The following is a 20,058-nucleotide window of genomic DNA, read 5'->3' on the forward strand; positions in this document are numbered from 1 at the left end:
ACTAGTTCAACCATTGTGGAAGTCAGTGCGGCGATTCCTGAGGCATCTAGAACTAGAAATACCATTTGATCCAGCCATCCCATTACTGGGTATATACCTGAAGGATTATAAATCATGCTGCTATAAAGACACATGCACACGTATGTTTATAGCGGCACTATTCACAATAGCAAAGACTTGGAACCAACCTAAATGTCCAACAACGATAGTCTGGATTAAGAAAATGTGGCACATACACACCATGGAATACTATGCAGCCATAAAAAATGATGAGTTCATGTCCTTTGTAGGGACATGGATGAAACTGGAAACCATCATTCTCAGCAAACTATCCCAAGGACAAAAAACCAAACACCACATGTTCTCACTTATAGGTGGGAATTGAACAATGAGAACACATGGACACAGGAAGGGGAGCATCACACACCGGGACTGTTGTGGGATGGGGGGAGGGGCGAGGGGGGAGGGATAGCATTAGGAGATATACCTAATGCTAAATGACGAGTTAATGGGTGCAGCACACCAACATGGCACATGTGTACATATGTAACAAACCTGCACGTTGTGCACATGTACCCTAAAACTTAAAGTATAATAATAATAAAATAAAAAAGATATATAGATATCTATCTATATATAGATATATATAAATTTATCTATCTATAGATATAGATAGAGATATATATATAGAGATAGATATATAAAATATTTTGTAGTATTGAGTGCTTGATTTTCATAGTAAATAAATAACCACATTAATACTGATGCTCAATCTGTCTCAGATGTCATAACTGAAGGTTCAAAAAAACTGACCCTGTAACATCCCAAACACTGAAATCATAGACTACGCTAGTTGTATTTTCAGTTTGGAAGATAAATACATAATTCTAGAAATCAAAATTAAAAATCAGAACTTCATACCTTGTGCAAGCATGTTAAATTCCAAGAACGGTGCTGTGTGGTAAAGTTCCATGGCTTTTTCTGCCCTGGTCATGTTTGGCTTCCCTGCGACGAGAGCCTGAACTTCACTGAGACTCCCCACAGAGGGGCTACAGTGCCAAACAGAGAGGTCCACCGCGTCGGTATACATACAGTGTAATATCACTTTTGCATATTTTTGTGGTATAATGGACTCATCTAATATAATTCTTGTGGGAGTCCTCAAAGTTCCATCTGTGATTTCTTCAACAGTTGGTATTCTCCTTTGTAATAAATTTTGAAAAAATGGGGACCATGCAGAAATAACAGCCTTGTGGGCTTTGAGCTCTTCATCTAAACAGTTCTGATTTCCACCAAAAGCTTCAACCAGTTCAGAGTCTGAAGAAAAACTAAGGACGACATCATAATAACACATGTAATCAAAGAGTCCACGCATATCTACATCAAGTGAATTCTTCACTAAGCTGAACAAGGATAACGACATTTTGAAACCCTGAGTCTTCCATTCCAAACTCTCCTGTATAAAGATAGTGTAACAAAGCAGAAAACATGGGCATATCAATACCAGCTGTATTGATGTCCATTATTATCTCTGCCCCATACTCAGGTGAGGAAGAAAGCATCGTTTTAAAAAATGGACACCTTGCTGCCAAAATGGCACGATGAACAGGATAACAAGTTTCTTGAAATATGAAATCTGTATCAGTACGATACTTGTACTCATAAAGATCAGCCATATCTTTCTGCAATGTCCGGGCTTCCGGTCTAGCCAAACTGGCTTGTAGGGAAAGCTTCTTTAATGCTCACCTTCCCTCATATTCCTCCACTAATGCATTGACATCTCTAATATCCCACCCAGAGAGGAGTTCTCGCATCTGCTTGGCATGATCGGCAGACCGATCAGATTTTCGACGCTTAATTAAGTTCTTTTTGAAGGTAGCAGGGCCAGAGGTCCTTTTTGAGACAGAGTCTGGCTTTGTCGCCCAGGCTGGAGTGCAGTGGCGCGATCTCGGCTCACCGCAAGCTCTGCCTCCCAGGTTCCCGCCATTCTCCTGCCTCAGCCTCCCCAGTAGCTGGGACTACAGGGGCCCGCCACCACGCCCGGCTAATTTTTTGTATTTTTTAGTAGAGACAGGGTTTCACCATATTAGCCAGGATGGTCTCGATCTCCTGACGTCGTGATCCGCTCGTCTCGGCCTCCCAAAGTGCTGGGATTATAGGCGTGAGCCACCGTGCCCGGCCTCTTTTTTTTGTCTTGTGGTTTCTCATGGCCATGGTCAAGGCTATACAATTTTGATTCACAACCATAGCCTTGCTGAGAATAGGATGACGTCCCTATAAAAGTCTGTTGGGCCTGTGAATTTCCCCCTACCTTCGCGGAACATGGATGAGGATAATGAGATGCATTAGCACCCATTTTCTTCAGTCATTCAGGCATTCCGTCTGCGGGTTCTTCAGAGTATAATCCCAGAGGCCATTAGGAACCTTCAACCCTGGATCCAGCAGCCTCTTTCCATCTATTTCTATGAGAACAGGGCCATTAGACCTTACTTTCGTGCATACTACTGGAAGTATGAAAGGCTGTGGGCAGCCAGACACACGCACAGTGCATTCTGTAAGAACCACACAGCAAGCATCCTCAAGTGTTTACTATACAGTCTGCCCTTCGTATTCCGTAGGTTCCGCATCCACAGTTCAATCGACCCGGAGGCTCCTCCCGCCGCTGCTGCTGCTGCCGCAGGGACCTCGGCCGTCGCCCCCGCCGCCTCCGCCACCAGCACCACGGTAGGCACCGGCGCCAGCACACCGCCGCCATGCTCCTCCCACCGCCGCCGCCGCCCTCTCCTCTCCTGTCAGTGGCTCAGGCTCCAGGACTGCTCCAGGTTTCCCTCGCCGCCATTTTGACTCCTAGAGGGAGCAGGAAGGGCTCGGCTTGGCCTTTTTGTGTTTTTTTTTGTTTTGTTTTTTGTTTTTTTGAGGCGGAGTTTTGCTCTTGTTGCCTAGGCTGGAGTGCAATGGCCGATCTCCGCCCACTGCAACCTCCGTCTCCCGGGTTCAAGCCATTCTACTGCCTCAGCCTCCCGCGCAGCTGGGATTACAAGCATGCGCCACTACTTCCGGCTCATTTATGTATTTTTTAGTAGAGATGAGGTTTCACCATGTTGGCCAGGCTGGTCTCGAACTCCTGACCTCAGGTGATCTGCCAGCTTCGGCCTCCCAAAGTCCTGGGATTACAGACATGAGCCACAGCGCCCGGCCCACTTTTATTACATTAAAGGGGTCTGTGATAAACATCCTCCTACCGCCCAAAAAAGGTTAAGGACCACTGCAATATGGGCTGTTTGCTTTAGATTTCATTTTAGATAGATGTTGATAACTGTCAGAGCTGTTCTTTTTTGGCCTTCGTTTGTATTCTAAGGAGAGTCCAGGCCTCTTCTTAGAACCCCAGATCTGGAGATCAAGCTGGCTACCGTGCCTTTCTTAATCAGTATCCCTCATACATCTCATTCTGAAATAGAAAACTAAATCTATCTTCTCCCCTAAACATGTTTCGTTCTTCCTGTGTCTCCTACTTCAGTGCACAACCTCAAAAACTACCCTATTGTATAAATGAGAAACCCAACAGCCATCCTAAACCTGCCTCCCCATCCCCTCTCTGCTTCCTTCGCGCTAATATCTCCACATTCAATGGATGTTTTTAAAATATAAACTCAAGATTTTATTGTCTTCATAATAAAAGAAAACATGACACTTAGAGCTGGATCACTTGGCCGTTTCTCTTCTTACCTCCTCCCAGTTCAAAATGCTTGCAGATTTTAATAGCCAGCACTCTCTTAGAGCTGCAGCTGGGCTCAACGCACTCAAGCCTTGGCACAATCTTCTGTAGTTTTAGCCTTTTCCTGGAAAATCGGCTTAGTTTGCCCACGATAGCCACTCTGCTTCCTGTCATAACGCCGCTTTCCCTGGGCATACAGAGAATCCTTGTCCTTCGTGTACAGTGTCACTTTGTGGGGTTGGTGCTTGCCACACTTCTTATAGAAAGTCTGGCGGGTTTTAGGAAACTTCATAATGTTTGTGTGAGCGCTATCGGCACGGAAAAGCCACATTCAATGGATTTTAAAAAATCTATTTGCCTAACTGTTTCTCAAAATCACCTCCACTTCTTTTCTCAAAGTCACCACTATACTAATTCCAATAAAAAGTGCTTGATTCTTCACTTAAGGAAGGTTTGCGGGCTTAGATTGGTTCTGTTTCTGACTCCTTGCACGGAACTGGATGCAAAGAGGACCTGGAAAGTGAAGGTGAAGAAAAGAACTTCAAGAGTACTGATCAGAATTGGTCAAGGAATTTCTGCATAATGGCTAAGAATAAATCTGTGACGAACCTTTTTTTTAAATAACTACATGTAGTGATGCATTTATTTATTTATTTATTTAGACAGAGTCTGGCTCTGTCGCCAGGCTGGAGTGCAGTGGCGAGATCTCGGCTCATCACTGCAATCTCCACCTCCCGGGTTCAAGCGATTCTCCCGCCTCAGCCTCCCGAGTAGCTGGTATTACAGACGCGCACCACTACGCCCAGTGTGTGTGTGTGTGTGTTTAGTAGAGATGGGGTTTCACCATGTTGGCCAGGCTGGTCTGGAACTCCTAACCTCGTGATCCGCCCACCTCGGCCTCCCAAAGTGCTGGGATTACAGGGGTGAGCCACCGCGCCCGGCCGTAGTGATGCATTTAAACTTACTTTTTCAATTTGATTACTAGAGTTCCTCCATTACTATGAATTTTTAACACTAGCAGCTCTCAGAAATGGTTGTATTCCTATTCCTGAGCCAATAGGAATTACAATAGGTTTAAGTAATAGGGCTGAGCTCATAAATGGAGCAGTAATATTCCATTAGGACACAGAAAAAAGTCAACGTAGATGGCGTCAGAACTGTTTATCTTCAGTCTTCCTAAAGTCGATTTTAATTGTTCTGAAAATGAAAGTAGGTAGTGGATAGAGATAGGATCTTATACCAAAGGGATTGTTAGTGGGGGAAGTGCAGTGCCTGAATAGTGTCTGCAAGGAGGAAAAGGGGGAAAAGACTTAAAGTGGTCATTTGGTCCGTCAAAGTCTCTTCTGCTATCAATCCCTTGAAATTATGTAAAAGCTAAATGTTATTCTGCATTTAGAAACTATGTTCGTAGTATTATGTAGAAACACTATTTTTTAGAATGTAAATTAAAGAGGCCTGAATTTTACTGAAAAAAAATCTGTGAAAGATATGGTCTGCTGATAAGTTCTTTTCAGCCCTGACGCCCCTTAGAAGTCCCAAAATCTATGGACCAGGATTTACTCGGGAAACGGTGGTTTCAGTGTAAAAGATGTCATCTACCCTTTCCCTCACTGCACAGATGGTGAAGGGGAAACTCAGAGAGATCAGGCACTTCCCCAAGGTCAGACAGGGTAAAAGTGGACCGGATCTGTTTGGTCCTGAGCCCAAACATTTCGAATGGACATAAGGCTGACAAAGGAACAGTCGGTCCCAGAGCGTCAGGAGTTGAGATGGGACCGCAGGGAAAATACTGGGTGGGACGACTTAAACTTCCCGGCACCAGGGGGCGCCAGACACTCTATTTTACCTAAAGGAGACTGGCTTCTACCGACAGGAAGGTCCCTTGCCCCCAACAAAGAGGTCGTCCAATGACGTAAACCAATCCGATTGCTCTGCGCCAGGGCCGGGATTCGCTGGCGTAGCCAGTCAGTGCGGCCCCACTGCCGCGTGCGTCTGACGTCAAGGCAGGGGCGGGATCCGGTTGGAATTTTGGCGGGTTCGGCTGTGAACCAAGAAGGCGTCCCGGCATCGGGTGAGGAGCGCGGGCCCCGGGCGTGCGTGTGACCCTCGGGCGGCGGGGCCGGGGCCGCCTCGCACGTCTCTGCGCGGGTTGCAAGGGGTCCGAGGCTAGAGGCGCGGGGTCCCGGGAGCTCGGGTGGGCGCGATCTGGATTTGGCGGTAGCTTGGGACCGCTCGGGGCTGGCATGGCCGGGCCGGGGGCTGGGAGTTGCCGGCCGTCTACTAAGGAATCGGGTTCTTCCTTTTAAACGCAGCCTTTTAAGTGCTTGCCAAGTGCCTGCCGCCTGGGCTTTCTTTTATTCATTCATTCATTGATTTCTCGTATTCATGATTTGCCAATGATTATTGAACGCGGACGGTGTGCAGGGCTCGGATCACATTTCCGCTGCCTTCACGGCGCTTACAGTTTAAAGGCACGAGTAGGTAATAAACAAATGCACGACAGTGGACGACTCAGGGTGGTCCAGAAAGTCTCAGAAAGATGAGTAGGTGGAGACCGAAGGGCGAGAAGGACCTGGGGGGAGCTTTCTTCGACAGAGCCTGAGACCTCAAAGCAGCTTAGTGTGTTCCAGAAGGTGGAAGCGGGCTGGCCGGGCTGGAGCATCGTTTTGGGTGTCGGGGTGGGTAGAATTGGACGTGGTGGATTGTGGAAAATGTGAGGGAGTAGAAAGCTTGGAAAGAGAGAGAGAATATGAATCATTGCCTCGCAGGCTTTGTAGATTTTTTCTAAGGGCAATGGAAAATCATTAAAGAATTTCAATGAAGGGACCCCCATGATCTGATTTATGTTCCTAAAAGGTTACTAAGGAAAGGGAAGATTACCGTGGCTGTCGTATGCAGAACAGATTGCACGGGGACAAAGAGACCAACATAGAAAGCTAACACAGTCATTGGGTTAAAGGTTGACGGTGGCTTGGCCTAGGGTTCTGGCAGTGAAGTTGGAGAGAAGTGGCAGATTTGAGCAGTGTTTTGGAGATGGGACCACAGTACTTGTCAGTGGCCGTGGATTTGAGGGCGAGGGAGGGTGCACAGTTTCATTTTGGGGGAAGGCGAGGCCGGTTACAGACTTGAACAAGACAGTTTGCTCCTAACGCTCAGGAAGCTTAATGTCCAATAGGTTCCCCAGTAGATAGCACAGTGTGTGGCACATGAGGGATCCGTGGAAATGTTTGTTGAATGAATTTTTAAAAAGCGGCCAGGCGCGGTGGCTCACGCCTGTAATCCCAGCGCTTTGGGAGGCCAAGGCGGACGGATCACCAGGTCAGGAGGTCGAGACCATCCTGGCTAATACGGTGAAACCCCATCTCTACTAAAAATGCAAAAAATTAGCCGGGCGTGGTGGCGGGCGCCTGTAGTCCCAGCTACTCGGGACGCTGAGGCAGGAGAATGGCGTGAACCCGGGAGGCGGAGCTTGCAGTGAGCCAAGATCGCCCCATTGCACTCCAGCCTGGGTGACAGAGACTCCGTCTCAAAAAAAAAAAAAAGCACCTTTGGGAGTCCAAGGCTGATGGATCACTTGACATCAGGAGTTCAAGACCAGCCTGGGCAACATGGCGAAACCCTGTCTCTACAAAAAACACAAAAATTAGCCAGGTGTGGTAGTGCACGTTTGTAATCCCAGCTACTTGGGAGGCTGGGGCAGGAGAATCACTAGAGCCTGGGAGGCGGAGGTTGTAGTGAGCCAATAGCACCAGTGCACTCAAGCCCCAGCGACAGAGCAAGATCCTGTCTAAAAAAAGAAAGTACCATAATCACTGTAATTAGTTCCTTGACATTGAACTTGCTAAAGAGCACATGTAAGTTAAATAAGAGCCTAGAAAAATTTATACTTTCTTACTTGCAGTTTAAAAAATAATCTTAAATGAAAAGAGAAGGGCACAGAGTGATACAACTTTGTCTTAATTAGCTACGCTGTTTCTCTGTGCTTTGCTGACTAGTATTGAATCAAAATCGTGATTGTCACTAAGGCTGCAACTAAGTAGAATCATACAGTAAGCTGTCGTGGATAACGCAGATGTCAGGTGTATTACCGCGAATAAAATGAAAGAATAGCCTAATTTAGATCAACCCCAATAATTTGTGTGTGTGTGTGTAATTTTTTAAAAAGACAAGGTCTTGCTGTGTGACCAGGCTGGTCTCAAACTTCTGGCCTCAAGTGATGCGCCCACCTTAGCTTCCCAAAGTGCTGGTATTACAGGCGTTGAGCCACCGTACCTAGCCAACCCCAATAGTTCTTCCTCAAAATTTATCTCATCCACGTAATCTAGTGTGATTTACAAACTGCTCTGCAGCTCAATAACTTTCTGTAACCTTAAAGACAAGTAAAAGTGAGCTGCTACATCCAAGGAAGGAGATGGCATTGGCGGTGTGGAGAGAGGAGGTGAGAAATGGTCAGATTCTGGATGAATTCTGAGGTTAGAGCCCATAGGAGTGGTAGGATTCTGGGTTTGTTGGATGTGTGTTGTGAGAGAAAGAGAAGAATTGAAAGTGACATTTCTAATATTGCTTTCACACAGCCAAGATTCTACATTGCTCATCTGGGCATCTGAGCCTCCTTTGAAGTTTCCTGTCACAACTGTCCTCTTGACAGCATGGATGGTAAGACCTGGCAGTTTTTTGTTTCTCTCTTTCAAGGAAAACTAACCTTTTGTCCATGGACCTGTTATTTATTCTACTTGTAAAATGGTGAAAATGCTCCCCAGCCCTCAGGTATTGTCTTAGTGGTTCTGAAGCAATCTCACATCTCACAGAGGTCACTGAATGTTACTTGCTTTTATCAGGGGAGATTTCTTCTGGCAACAGACATGGTCTTTCATAATTACAATAGCTGGTAGGTGTACAGTGGGCCAGGCACTGCTCCAAGATCCTTGTGGAAATTAACTGATTCAGTCCTCAGGCAAACGTATTTTATAGGCAGGAAAACAGGGATGTTTAGTAACTTGTCACAGTTCAAGCTGGCATAGCAGGGCTTTGAACCAGGCAGTCTGACTTCAGAGTTTACATTTGATAATGAAATCTGTTGAAGTGATATTAGTCTAGCTCTGACTTAAGTTTTTATTAATATCATCCTTTCTATTTTTGTTCATTTTGCAAGGATGTGTACAAAATGTTTACCTAGAAAAGAGATGTTGCACTAATTAGCGATCACCTGAAATGATTGTGCTGGGCCGGATGCAGTGGCTCACGCCTGTGATCTCAACACTTTGGGAGGCCGGGGTGGGAGGATTGCTTGAGCCCAAGAGTTCAAGACCAGCCTGGGCAATAGAGTGAGACCTCATTTCTATTTTTAAAAAATTAAAATGATTGTGCTGGTTGTGAAGAGATCTAGTTGCATAATTGAACTCATAATCTGAAACTGGGTTTTTTTTAAAAATTCAAACATATTACACTTTGCCCTTTAAAACAAAACTTGAAATTCCTCACACTGTGATGCACAGTGGACTCCCGTTGTCCCTGAGAGATGTGTTTCCACACTCCCAGCAGATGTCTGAAACCCAGGATTGTACCAAACCCTAGGCATGCTGTGTTTTTTCCTGTACGTACATACCTGTGATAAAGTATAATTTATGAATTAGGCACAGTGAGAGATGAACAACAATAATAAAATGGAACAATTATGACAATATACTGTAATAAAAGTTATGTGAATGTGGTCTCTCTCTAAAGTATGTATTGCACTCTCAAAGTATCCATTGTACTGTCCTCAACCACAGTGACCATGGAAAATCAAAACCACAGAAAATAAACCCTCAGATAAGGGGTTATTCCTTATGTGAAACTCATTGCCTGATGCTATCATGGTAGTTTCCTGTTTCTTAAAATTGGCAAATTGCCTACAGGGCAGGTTATATAATACAAAGCATCACTTTTTGCTATCAGATTGACATGAAAATAAGAGGTGAATGGATACCTGTTCTCTAAGAAATCATAGTATCTATCTGGAAACAGTATAGGTCAAGAAAAAAGAAATCATAATGTTTAGGCTGGGTGCGGTGGCTCATGCCTGTATAATCCCAGCACTTTGGGAGGCCAAGGTGGGTGGATCACCTGAGGTCAGGAGTTCGAGGCCAGCCTGGCTAACATAGTGAAACCCCATTTCTACTAAAACTACAAAAATTAACCTGGTGTGGTGGCATGTGCCTGTAATCCCAGCTACTCAGGAGGCTGAGGCTGGAGGATCGCTTGAATCTGGGAGGCAGAGGTTGCATTGCATCGAGATCCCACTACTGCACCTCCAGCCTGGGTGACAGAGCAAGACTCCGTCTCGGAAAAAAAAAAAAAAAGAGGAAAAAGAAATCATAATGTTAAATAAGAAAATCTCATTTGATTGGCATGGGTTCACAATTTGGCCAGTGTAGAGGAAATCGGAAAGTGTATGGTACTTGGGATATACTGTTGAATAATGTTCCTGCTTATATTTTAGTGGAGGGAGCAAGATAACAAAATAATAAACTGGTAGTTAGTAGATGGGAGACACTGCTATGTCTTTGTATGCTGATAGGAGTGCTTCAGAGGAGAGGGAGAAATTGGGGATGCAGGAGCCAGAGAGGTGGTAATTGTAGAATGAAGTCTTTGAGAAGCTGAGAAGTGGGACCCAGTATAAGAATGTAAGTGGAAGAATTGGCTGTGAATAGCACTAGATACTTAGTCCCAGGAGGGAAAGCAGAGAAGATACATTCAGAGTTGGGAGTGAAGGATGAGGAAGTCTGATTGCATCTATTTTTTCTGTAAAATATAAGCCAAGGGCTGGGCGCTGTGGCTCATGCCTGTAATCCCAGCACGTTGAAAGGCCAAGGCAGGTGGATCACCTGAGGTCAGGAGTTTGAGACCAGCCTGACCAACATGGAGAAACTCCATCTCTACTAAAAATACAAAATTAGCCGGGCGTGGTGGCACATGCCTGTAATCCCAGCTACTCGGGAGGCTGAGGCAGGAGAATCACTTGAACCTGGGAGGTGAAGGTTGCAGTGAGCTGAGATCGTGCCATTGCACTCCAGCCTGGGCAACAAGAGCAAAACTCTGTCTCAAAAAAAAAAAAAAAAAAGAAGAAAAAAAAATATATATAAAAATCATCAGCTAAGAGTAAAGAGTGGGGAGTGGGCATAGGAGGTTTGAGGAGAGACAGTGTGAAGTGGTCAGAGCCTGGGAAAGCGAATGAATTGGGGAAGTGTGGGAATCTTTAAGCAGTGCTGAATGCTTGTTTGTTATGGGTGTGCAAAAATTTAAAGTTAGACTGAGGCAGGGTCTTGTTGATCACGCCTGTAGTCCCAGCACTTTAGGAGGCCAAGGCAGCAGCATCGCTTGAGGCCAGGAGTTCAAGACCAGACTGGGCAACATGGCAAGACCCCATCTCTACAAAAAAATTTTTAATAAGCTGGGCATGGTGGTGTGCACCTCTAGTCCCTGCTGCTTGGGAGGCTAAGGCAAGAGGATCACTTGAGCCCAGGAGTTTGAGGCTACAGTGAGCTAAGATTGCAACACTGCACTCCAGCCTGTGTGACCCTGTCTTGAAAAAATAAATAAATAAATAAACAAACAAAAAAGACCAGTCAGCATGGTAGTGAGTCTTTCTCCAGGACCATTCACCAGCCAGGGAGCTGAGTCTTTAGAAGGCAGTGAGTGATGATGGTGTTGAACATGGATCCACAGGGAGGGCATTAGGGGCAGGGGGTGATGGACAGGAAACACATTGTAGGTAGGCTGATGGGTTAGACATATGGATGAAGCTGAAGAGCTGCTGGATGTGAATCCTAGAGTGAGCGGGCTGAAAGGATGGGAGGTTGGATCACAGAGGGACGTTCAGAGGTCAGTTGTGCTTTGCTGTGATGAGTTGGAGTTACTATGGGAGTGGGCAGCTAAGATGGGGAGTGGATGAGAAACCCAGCGACCAAGATGTTGGCTGGATCATCCTTGCGGAGGTTGAAGTGCCCCAGGAGGGTGATAGCAGTAGAGATGGAGGGGAGGACCGGGGGGGCATGCATGATACGCACATAATGATCAGCACATGACAGTGCCATGAGGGGTTCTTGATGCCAGCGTCTGGTGCCTTGAACTTCAGAGAGCTGTGATCTGGAAAAAGACTGAATCATTCCAAAGTGACAGTGATAAAGAAGACATCAGGAACCTGAAGTTGATCAAGTATTTATTGCATGCCTAATACGTGCCGAACACTATTCTAGACATTGCCATGTGAGGTATGAACAATTAAACGCTTTCCATTCAAGAGGGTTCCAGGGGTAGCCAGATTTCTGTTGTAAGAGCCACTGGGGATCCGGGAAACGTGCTGATAGTAGATTTCACATCCGAGGGGTTTGAGAACAAAGAGGCTGGGAGATTGAGTTAGTGTAATACAGAGAAGACATGATTTTTGGTGGTGACTGAGGTAAACGGGGTTGTGAGGCACCATGGGATTAGCCCTGGTTCTCTTGTGAAGGGTTCAAAGTGAATGGTATGGGGTCCCCAGGCAGCATTTTCCACCTGTGGCCCCCAGTGGTGTGAGCCAGAGCCTCTTCCCGGGGTGTGCCCTCTTTGGCAGACGGGAACAAGAGATGGTGGAGGCCTCTTTGCTTCCTTGCAGGCATGTGACATTCTCAGAGCACAGGGAGCTGCCTGGCCTCTTCTCTCTTGCACTGTGCAGTCTTGGAGTCTTCGTGGACTAAGCAACTCAAGCTAATCCTTATACAACCTCTGACTCTGAGCATTAGGTCCCATCATCAGATTCTAGGCCTGAAGTTTGGCTACTGGCTTTTTCCTTCTGGTAAGGGAGTGTAGAGTGGTGGAAAGGATATTGGTTTGCTGATCTGGAGATTCCTTATTAACCCAGCTCCTGAACTGATCTGTTTCTCCATGTGATCCTGAACAAGCCCCTCACCCTCTCATACTCTAGCCCCTGAATTTCAGACAAGGAGAGTAGGTCAGATATCCTTAATATTTTTCCATTGAATACCTCTGATTTTATAAACAAATAGTGCCCAAATTGGGGGTGGGGGGGGGTGGGGAAGAGCAAAGAAAATAGATAAATCAAGAAAGAAGAAATCCGATTGGCAAATAAACAAACAATTCTTAACCTCAGCAGTAATCCAAGAAATGCAAATCAAAACAGTGAGATGCCTTTTTAAATCGTCCATCAGACTGACAAAAAAAAATTTAAGTGACACATCAGATATTGATGAGGTGGTGGGGAGAAGTGGCCCTTGTGTACAGCTCTAGTGAGAGTGATACGGATGATAGCAATTATTTAGGGAGATAGTAAGGGCAACAGAGTCCTCAGCAGAATTTCCCTTTTAACAAAAAGCAGCCCCCAAGTAATTTCTAACAAAGGCCAGCCTGAAAAATCAAGCGGCAGACATAGAAAAGCAAGCTAGTAATTTGCACGGATGAATACCTGCAGCTGTGCCAATAGGAAAAGGCTCCCTGGGGGCCAGGCGTGTTCAACACGGCGGCCCCTTTTCTGTGTCAACCACGTGTACAGTAAAGAAACAGACAACATGGCGCTGGCCAGGTAGAGAACCACCTGCGTAATAAAAGATTAGGGTGGGGCAGCCAGGTTTTCCACCCTATGCAAATGGCATACCTAGTCCAGCCAATCTTTTATGTCCTATGTATATCAGACATTGCGTCCTCAAGCTCGTCTATGAAACCCCATGCATTTTGCCATGGAAGCGGCAACCCATTTTTCTGGGACCTCTCTGCTGCTGAGAGCTCTTCTCTTTCTTTTGCCTATTAAATCTCAGCACTTAACCTCACTCCTTGTGTGTCAGCGTCCTTGATTTCCTTTGCATGAGACAACGAACCTCAGTATTACCCCAGACGAACTATGCCATTTCAAGTGTGCATCCACTTTGAGAACTATTTGGCAGCATCTAGCAAAATTGGAAAACGTGGATACCCAGCAATCCAGCAATTCCATTTCTGATAGATATTCCCAAGAAACACATGTGCGAGAAGACGGATACACGATTACAGCGTATTTAGTAGTGGGGAAAAATTAGAAATAGCCCATATTGTCCTTTACTGGAAAATGGATTAATAAGGTGTGATACAGTCTTATTATAGGATACAATATAGCAACGAAAAGAAAGAAACTAGAACTATATGGGGTTTTTTGTTTGTTTTTGAGACGGAGTCTCGCCCTGTCACCCAGGCTGGAGTGCAGTGGTGCGATCTCGGCTCACTGCAACCTCCACCTCCCAGGTTCCATCAATTCTCCTGCCTCAGCCTCCTGAATAGCTGGGATTACAGGCACGGGCAACCACGCCCAGCTAATTTTTGTATTATTAGTAGAGACGGGGTTTCACTTTCTTGGCCAGGCTGGTCTTGAGCTCCTGATGTCAGGTGATCCTCCTGCTTTGGCCTCCCCAAGTGCTGGGATTACAGGCGTGAGCCACCACGCCTGGCTAGAACTATATGTTTTGATTTGGGTTAATCTTACAAGCAATGTTGAATGAACCTGGAATGCAGAGTAATGCAGCGTGGAATATTTATGTAAATATTTTTAAAGCCATCTAATATAGATTGACTATGACTGCCTATATATTTATGTAAAAGCATAAGAATGGACTGGAATGATGCCTCAAAATTATGAAAGTGATTACAGTGGGAAGTGGGGGCAGTGGTCAGGAGTGGGGATAAGATTTGGCATGACAGACTTCATCGGAAGGTGTTATTTAATGTTAAAGGCAAGAAGCAAACAACAAAATGTTAATGATGGCTAATTCTGGGTGATGGGATCTTAGTATTTTTTATATAGTTTGTATCTTTTTTTTTTTAATCTCAAATAATTTAAAGGTCAGGAATTATACACATCTAAAGCCTAAATCTATGTTTGGTGTTTTAAAATTATTCCCTTGTTGGTTGAATTTCATGGAAGTCGGTGTGCGGGAAGCTGTCTCATTGATTGGAGTAGAATGCCTGAGGACATTTGGCCCCGTGGCTGGCCCACTCTACTCGCTAAGCAGTATTGGCTCCTTCTTAGCCCAGTGTCCCCTAAGAAGCACCTGGGGACAGGAAAGATGGAGACAAGGAGAACAAAGACCAGGCAAAATGGTGCATCTGTAGGTTTTTGTTTTTGTTTTTTTTTTTTTTTTAGTTTCAGCTTTCATTTTAGATTCAGGCTTGTTACAAAGATGTATAGTGTGATGCTGAGGTTTGGAGTATGGTTGAACCCATCACCCAGGTAATGAGCATTGTACCCATTAGGTAGTTTCTCTTACCCCCATGGGGTCATTTAAATTGCCTAAAGTTGAATGTTTGGAATTAGCTGTGCTTATTCTCTGTCCTTTCTCTTCTTTTCGCCTAGAGGAGGAAGACAATCTGTCTCTGCTGACCGCACTGCTGGAAGAAAATGAGTCAGCCTTGGATTGTAATTCAGAAGAAAGTAACTTCTTAACGCGGGAAAATGGCGAGCCCGACGCATTTGATGAGCTCTTTGATGCCGACGGCGACGGTGAATCTTATACAGAAGAGGCTGATGATGGAGAAACAGGAGAGACCAGAGATGAAAAGGAAAATCTGGCCACTCTCTTTGGAGATATGGAAGACTTAACAGATGAAGAAGAAGTTCCCGCATCACAGTTAACTGAAAATAGGGTCCTCCCTGCTCCTGCCCCCAGGCGAGAGAAAACGAATGAAGAGTTGCAAGGTGCCCTAACTACTTGCCTTCCTTATTTCTTTCGGATAAGTTGGATGAAGACCACCAATCTGATAGTTGTCATCAAAATAGCTGGTGATTCAAGGGTAGAGATAAATGACATTGTAAAAAAAGAAAAAAAGAAAGAAAATTATATGAGTTGGTAGATGAAATGTTTAGGCCAGCATTTCAGCACAAACTATAGACTCTATCATTGTCAGCCAGCTGCACTTGATCCTGTACGGAATGGCTCTGAAACTTTTCATGTTTCTTATGGAATAGTAGCACTTTGGGATTTATGTGGATGCGGAGCCAGAGACAAAGCTGCAAAGCTGCCACATATCTATTTGAGCAGAGCATTCCTGAACAGAAGCTTTGGCACATGTTCTTTTCTCATTCCTGGCATCTCATACATGTTTAAGCTATAGTAAAATTCAATGGTTAGCTGTTTCTTCTAATACAGAAGCCAGCATCTATTATATTAGTTATGATATCCAATTTATGAAGTAAATATAATTTTTTTTTTTTTTCCGAGACAGATTCTTGCTGTGTCACCCAGGCTGGAGTACAGTGGTGCAATCTTGGCTCACTGTAGCCTCCACCTCCCAGGCTCAAGTGATCTTCCTGCCACAGCCTCCCTAGTAGCTGGAACCATAGGCATGCACCACCATGCCCAGCTAATTTTTTTTATTTTTTTTATTTTTTGTAGATACAGGATCTCCCTATGTTGCCCATGCTGGTCTCGAACTGCTGGGCTCATGCATGCTCCTGCCTCAGCCTCCCAAAATGCTGTGATTACAGGCACGAGCCACCATGCCTGGCCTATAATTATTTCTCAACTGCTAAAAACTTGTTAACTGTGGATTTGTATTTGATATCTCTTAATAGTAAAGATTTATAACTAGTTTGACTATTGGTTTCTTCATTTACTTTAAATAAAATATGTATTTCTCTAAGAGACCTCTTTAAAGTACAAAAGTTAATCATGAGCTTTGGGTATGTGATTATAATGTGGGTCTCAAGGTATTAGGGCAGAGAGTGGACAACAAAAATATTGCCCGCATTTTTGTCATGTAGAACATTTTCTCCTGCCTGGTTCTTAAATTAACATATTTTCATTTCCTAGAGGAATTAAGGAATTTGCAAGAGCAAATGAAGGCCTTACAAGAGCAGCTAAAAGTAACAACAATTAAACAGACAGCAAGCCCAGCCCGTCTGCAAAAATCCCCTGGTAAGAAGACTGTCATTCTGGCAATCGTGTGCATTTATTTTATTAGAAATTATCACATTATTTCTGCATCCAACTCCTGTCCAAACAGCCCTTTGAACCTCTTTCTGAATGGGTTTTTACTCACTTATTTTACTTTTGATTAAGTAGAGAAGTCTCCCCGGCCACCTCTTAAGGAGAGGAGAGTTCAGAGAATTCAGGAGTCAACATGCTTTTCTGCGGAGCTCGATGTCCCTGCACTACCAAGAACCAAGCGGGTGGCCCAAACACCAAAGGCTTCACCTCCAGGTGTGGTACTTGCGGTCTCAGTATCTTGGCACTATTGTATGTGTTTGTGTGTGTGTGGGTGTTCGTGTGTGTGTGGGTGTCTGTGTCCTTTGGTCTGTCTTATGTCCCCATTGAGAAAGAAAGAAAGTTTCTTGGGAATGGAAGCCACATGATATATTTTGTGTTCTTCGTCTACATCTCAAAGGGCCTAGAAAATCCTTAGGGCCAAGGCACGAGGCAGGAAGATTGCTTGATCCTAGGAGTTTGAGACCAGGCTGGGTAGTATAGCAAGACCCTATCACTACAGTAATAAAAAAAATTAGCCAGGTGTGTTGCTTGCCTGTAGTCTCAGCTACCTGAGAGGCTGAGGTGGGAGGATCGTTTGAGCTCAGGAGATTGAGGCTAGAGTGAGCTGTCATCACACCACTGCACTCCATCCTGTTCCACAGAGTAAGACCCTGTCTGAGAAAAGGAAAATCCTTAGGTACAGAGTAGCTATTTACTAAGTACTTAACCGGTTGCATTTTTTTTTTTTAACTCTGTAGTCTCATAGTTTTACCCGGACTGTAGTAAGTAAAGCCACTGGTTAGGTTCTCATGCTTTAGACTTGTGAGGTTATTCCCTTAGAAAATGGTCACGTTTTATTTGAAGCCAGGTCGTATCAAATCAAAAGCTGTTTTCTGGAAAAGACTTCTTTGCCACTAGTAGAGGATGGTATTCAAATACAGTCCTAGTTCAGCACACACATGTATATGCACAAAACAGCAGTGAAAAGGCTTTCTGCCCTATGTATTGCTTTTCTTGTATTGCCGGGAGACCTAAGACAAGATGGGCCTGATAAAACATGGGTTGGAGGACACAGCATTTTATTGGCTGCATGTGTTTGGAAAAGCCCCTTTGAATAGCATGGGTCTGTGCCACAGTCGTAGAGAACTACTTCCGCCTGAGTGTTCATATTAATCTGATGGCAAGTTATATATTCAGATATCCATTCAGGAGTAGCATCCATCCCCTCAGGACCTTTGGCATTACTAGGGTGTTGCATTAGGTAATGTCCAAAGTTTGGTTTTAAGGGGTGGGGAATGGGCCTGGCCTCTAGGTTCTAAAGTTCTAGGGTCACCCTGGCCCCCAGTGTGAGAGCAGTGATCCAAAGTCCCTTTGAGGGCAAACAACAATCTTATGAAAGAGAGAGTGATATTTTATTAAGGAAGATACCCAAGCATCTGACTTTCAGGAGAATTATCAAACACTTCTAAAATATGAAAAGTAACTCCATCAGGGATATTTAATGAAGCAATAGTGAATAGAATACCAGACCCCTAACTTTCCTTGGTCCCACAAATAAAATAGAATGGAATGAAATGAAACAAGAAAGAAGAAAAGGGGAGCTAGTTTTGGATGTTTTTTTTTTTTTTTAAAACAGAGTCTCACTCTGTCACCCAGGTTGGAGTGCAGTGGGATGATCTGGGCTCACTGCAACCTCCACCTTCTGGGTTCAAGTGATTCTCCTGCCTCAGCCTCCGGAGTAGCACGCCCCACCATGCCCAGCTAATGTTGTATTTTTAGTAGAGACAGGGTTTCATCATGATGGGCCAGGCTGATCTTGAACTCTTGACCTGAAGTGATCTGCCCACTTCAGCCACCCAAAGTGCTGGGATTACAGGTTCTTAAAGTAGAATTTGAACTGTACATAAATCTCCACTAATTACTCGTTCTGAAGGAGGTCTTGTCCTCCCTTTGATAATCAGCGCCAGTGCTCTGTATCTTGATGAATATTCAGTAAACATCATTGCATAGAGAATCAGTATTTTAGAGCGGCACTATCTAGTACAGTAGCCACTAGCCACCTGTGGATATTTAAGTTAAAATTAGATTAAATTTAGTTAGAAATGTATTTCCTTAAAAGCACAGGGTCACATTTAAGTGACTGATGGTCACATGTGTCTGGTAGCTAGCACCCTATTGGACAGCACCAATGTACAACATTATTATCATCAGAGAAAGTTCTGTTGGACTGTAAGTCCAAGAAATGGTCTTGTGGGGCATGCTTTGTTCCCAAGATTTGATTATTGCATGTGTTGCTTTAAAAAAGGAACAATCCTGGCCGGGGGTGGTGGTTCATGCCTGTAATCCCAGCACTTTAGGAGGCTGAGGCAGGCGGATCACCTGAGGTCGGGAGTTCGAGACCAGCCTGACCAACATGGAGAAACCCCATCCCTACTAAAAATACAAAATTAGCCGGACGTGGTGGCGCATGCCTGTAATCCCAGCTACTTGGGAGGCTGAGGCAGGAGAATCACTTGAACCCTGGAGGCGGAGGTTGTGGTGAGCTGAGATCACACCACTGCACTCTGGGCAACAACAGTGAAACTCCATCTCAAAAACAAAAGGAACAGTTCAGACTGTGTGCATGTGCAATGTCTCACGCCTATAATCCCAGCACTTTGGGAGGCCTAGGTGGGTGGATTGCTTGGGCTCAGGGGTTTGAGACCAGCCTGGGCAACATGGCAAAACCCGTCTCTACAAAAAATACAAAAATTAGCCGAGCATGGTGGCACATACCTGTGTTCCCAGCTACTCAGAAATAGCTTAAACCCAGGAGAAGGAGGTTGCAGTGATCGCAGATCACGCCACCACTGCACTCCTGCCTGGGTGACACAGTGAGTCCCTATCTCAAAGGAACAAATCTGTAAAAACAAATTTCCAAATTCCATTCGTGATTATCAGTGTGGTTGCCTTTTCATTAATTGTGTTAATTTTCTAGAGCCCAAAAGCTCATCTTCAAGGATGACAAGTGCACCCTCCCAACCACTACAGACGATTTCTCGGAACAAACCTAGTGGGATAACTAGAGGTCAAATTGTGGGGACCCCAGGAAGCTCTGGGGAAACGACTCAACCCATCTGTGTGGAAGCCTTCTCCGGCCTGCGGCTCAGGTCAGTAGCTAAACCATCTATTCATGTGCGCCACTGCATAGCTTTTTGTGCCTCTCGGAGTCCTTTAGAAGTAGTGTGTTTATACATCAGGATCCACAAAACACCAGCAGCTCTTGAACTGGACAAAACACCACTGGAAGACTAGCAGTAGCCCTAGGTTTGACTAAGTACAGTTGCATATAAAATGTTTAAGAAAGACTTTTTCTTGTGTATGTAATCAACAAAG

At 44.8% G+C, this 20,058-nt stretch overlaps 1 protein-coding gene and 1 pseudogene across 2 annotated transcripts in view; one reads left to right on the top strand and one right to left on the bottom strand.

Annotated features, from left to right (window-relative positions):
• Positions 1–907: 907 nt before the first annotated feature.
• Positions 908–2,486, bottom strand: LOC101128274 (BTB/POZ domain-containing protein 7-like; annotated as a pseudogene).
• Positions 2,487–5,705: 3,219 nt separating this feature from the next.
• The window catches only part of MCM10 (minichromosome maintenance 10 replication initiation factor), a 48,453-nt gene continuing 34,100 nt past the window's right edge, over positions 5,706–20,058 (top strand). Inside the window, exons 1-6 of one of the 2 annotated variants that reach the window (XM_019035644.4) lie at positions 5,706–5,786; positions 8,290–8,371; positions 15,072–15,413; positions 16,528–16,632; positions 16,777–16,917; positions 19,661–19,832. In XM_019035644.4, coding sequence (XP_018891189.3) covers positions 8,365–8,371; positions 15,072–15,413; positions 16,528–16,632; positions 16,777–16,917; positions 19,661–19,832 — 767 coding nt within the window. In that variant the 5' untranslated portion in view covers positions 5,706–5,786; positions 8,290–8,364. The remainder of the gene's footprint in view (positions 5,787–8,289; positions 8,372–15,071; positions 15,414–16,527; positions 16,633–16,776; positions 16,918–19,660; positions 19,833–20,058) is intronic. The other variant, XM_019035645.4, reaches the window with a different exon arrangement.

The sequence above is a fragment of the Gorilla gorilla genome, chromosome 8 (assembly GCF_029281585.2).
Source record: "Gorilla gorilla gorilla isolate KB3781 chromosome 8, NHGRI_mGorGor1-v2.1_pri, whole genome shotgun sequence".
Classification (NCBI taxonomy): Eukaryota; Metazoa; Chordata; class Mammalia; order Primates; family Hominidae; genus Gorilla; species Gorilla gorilla.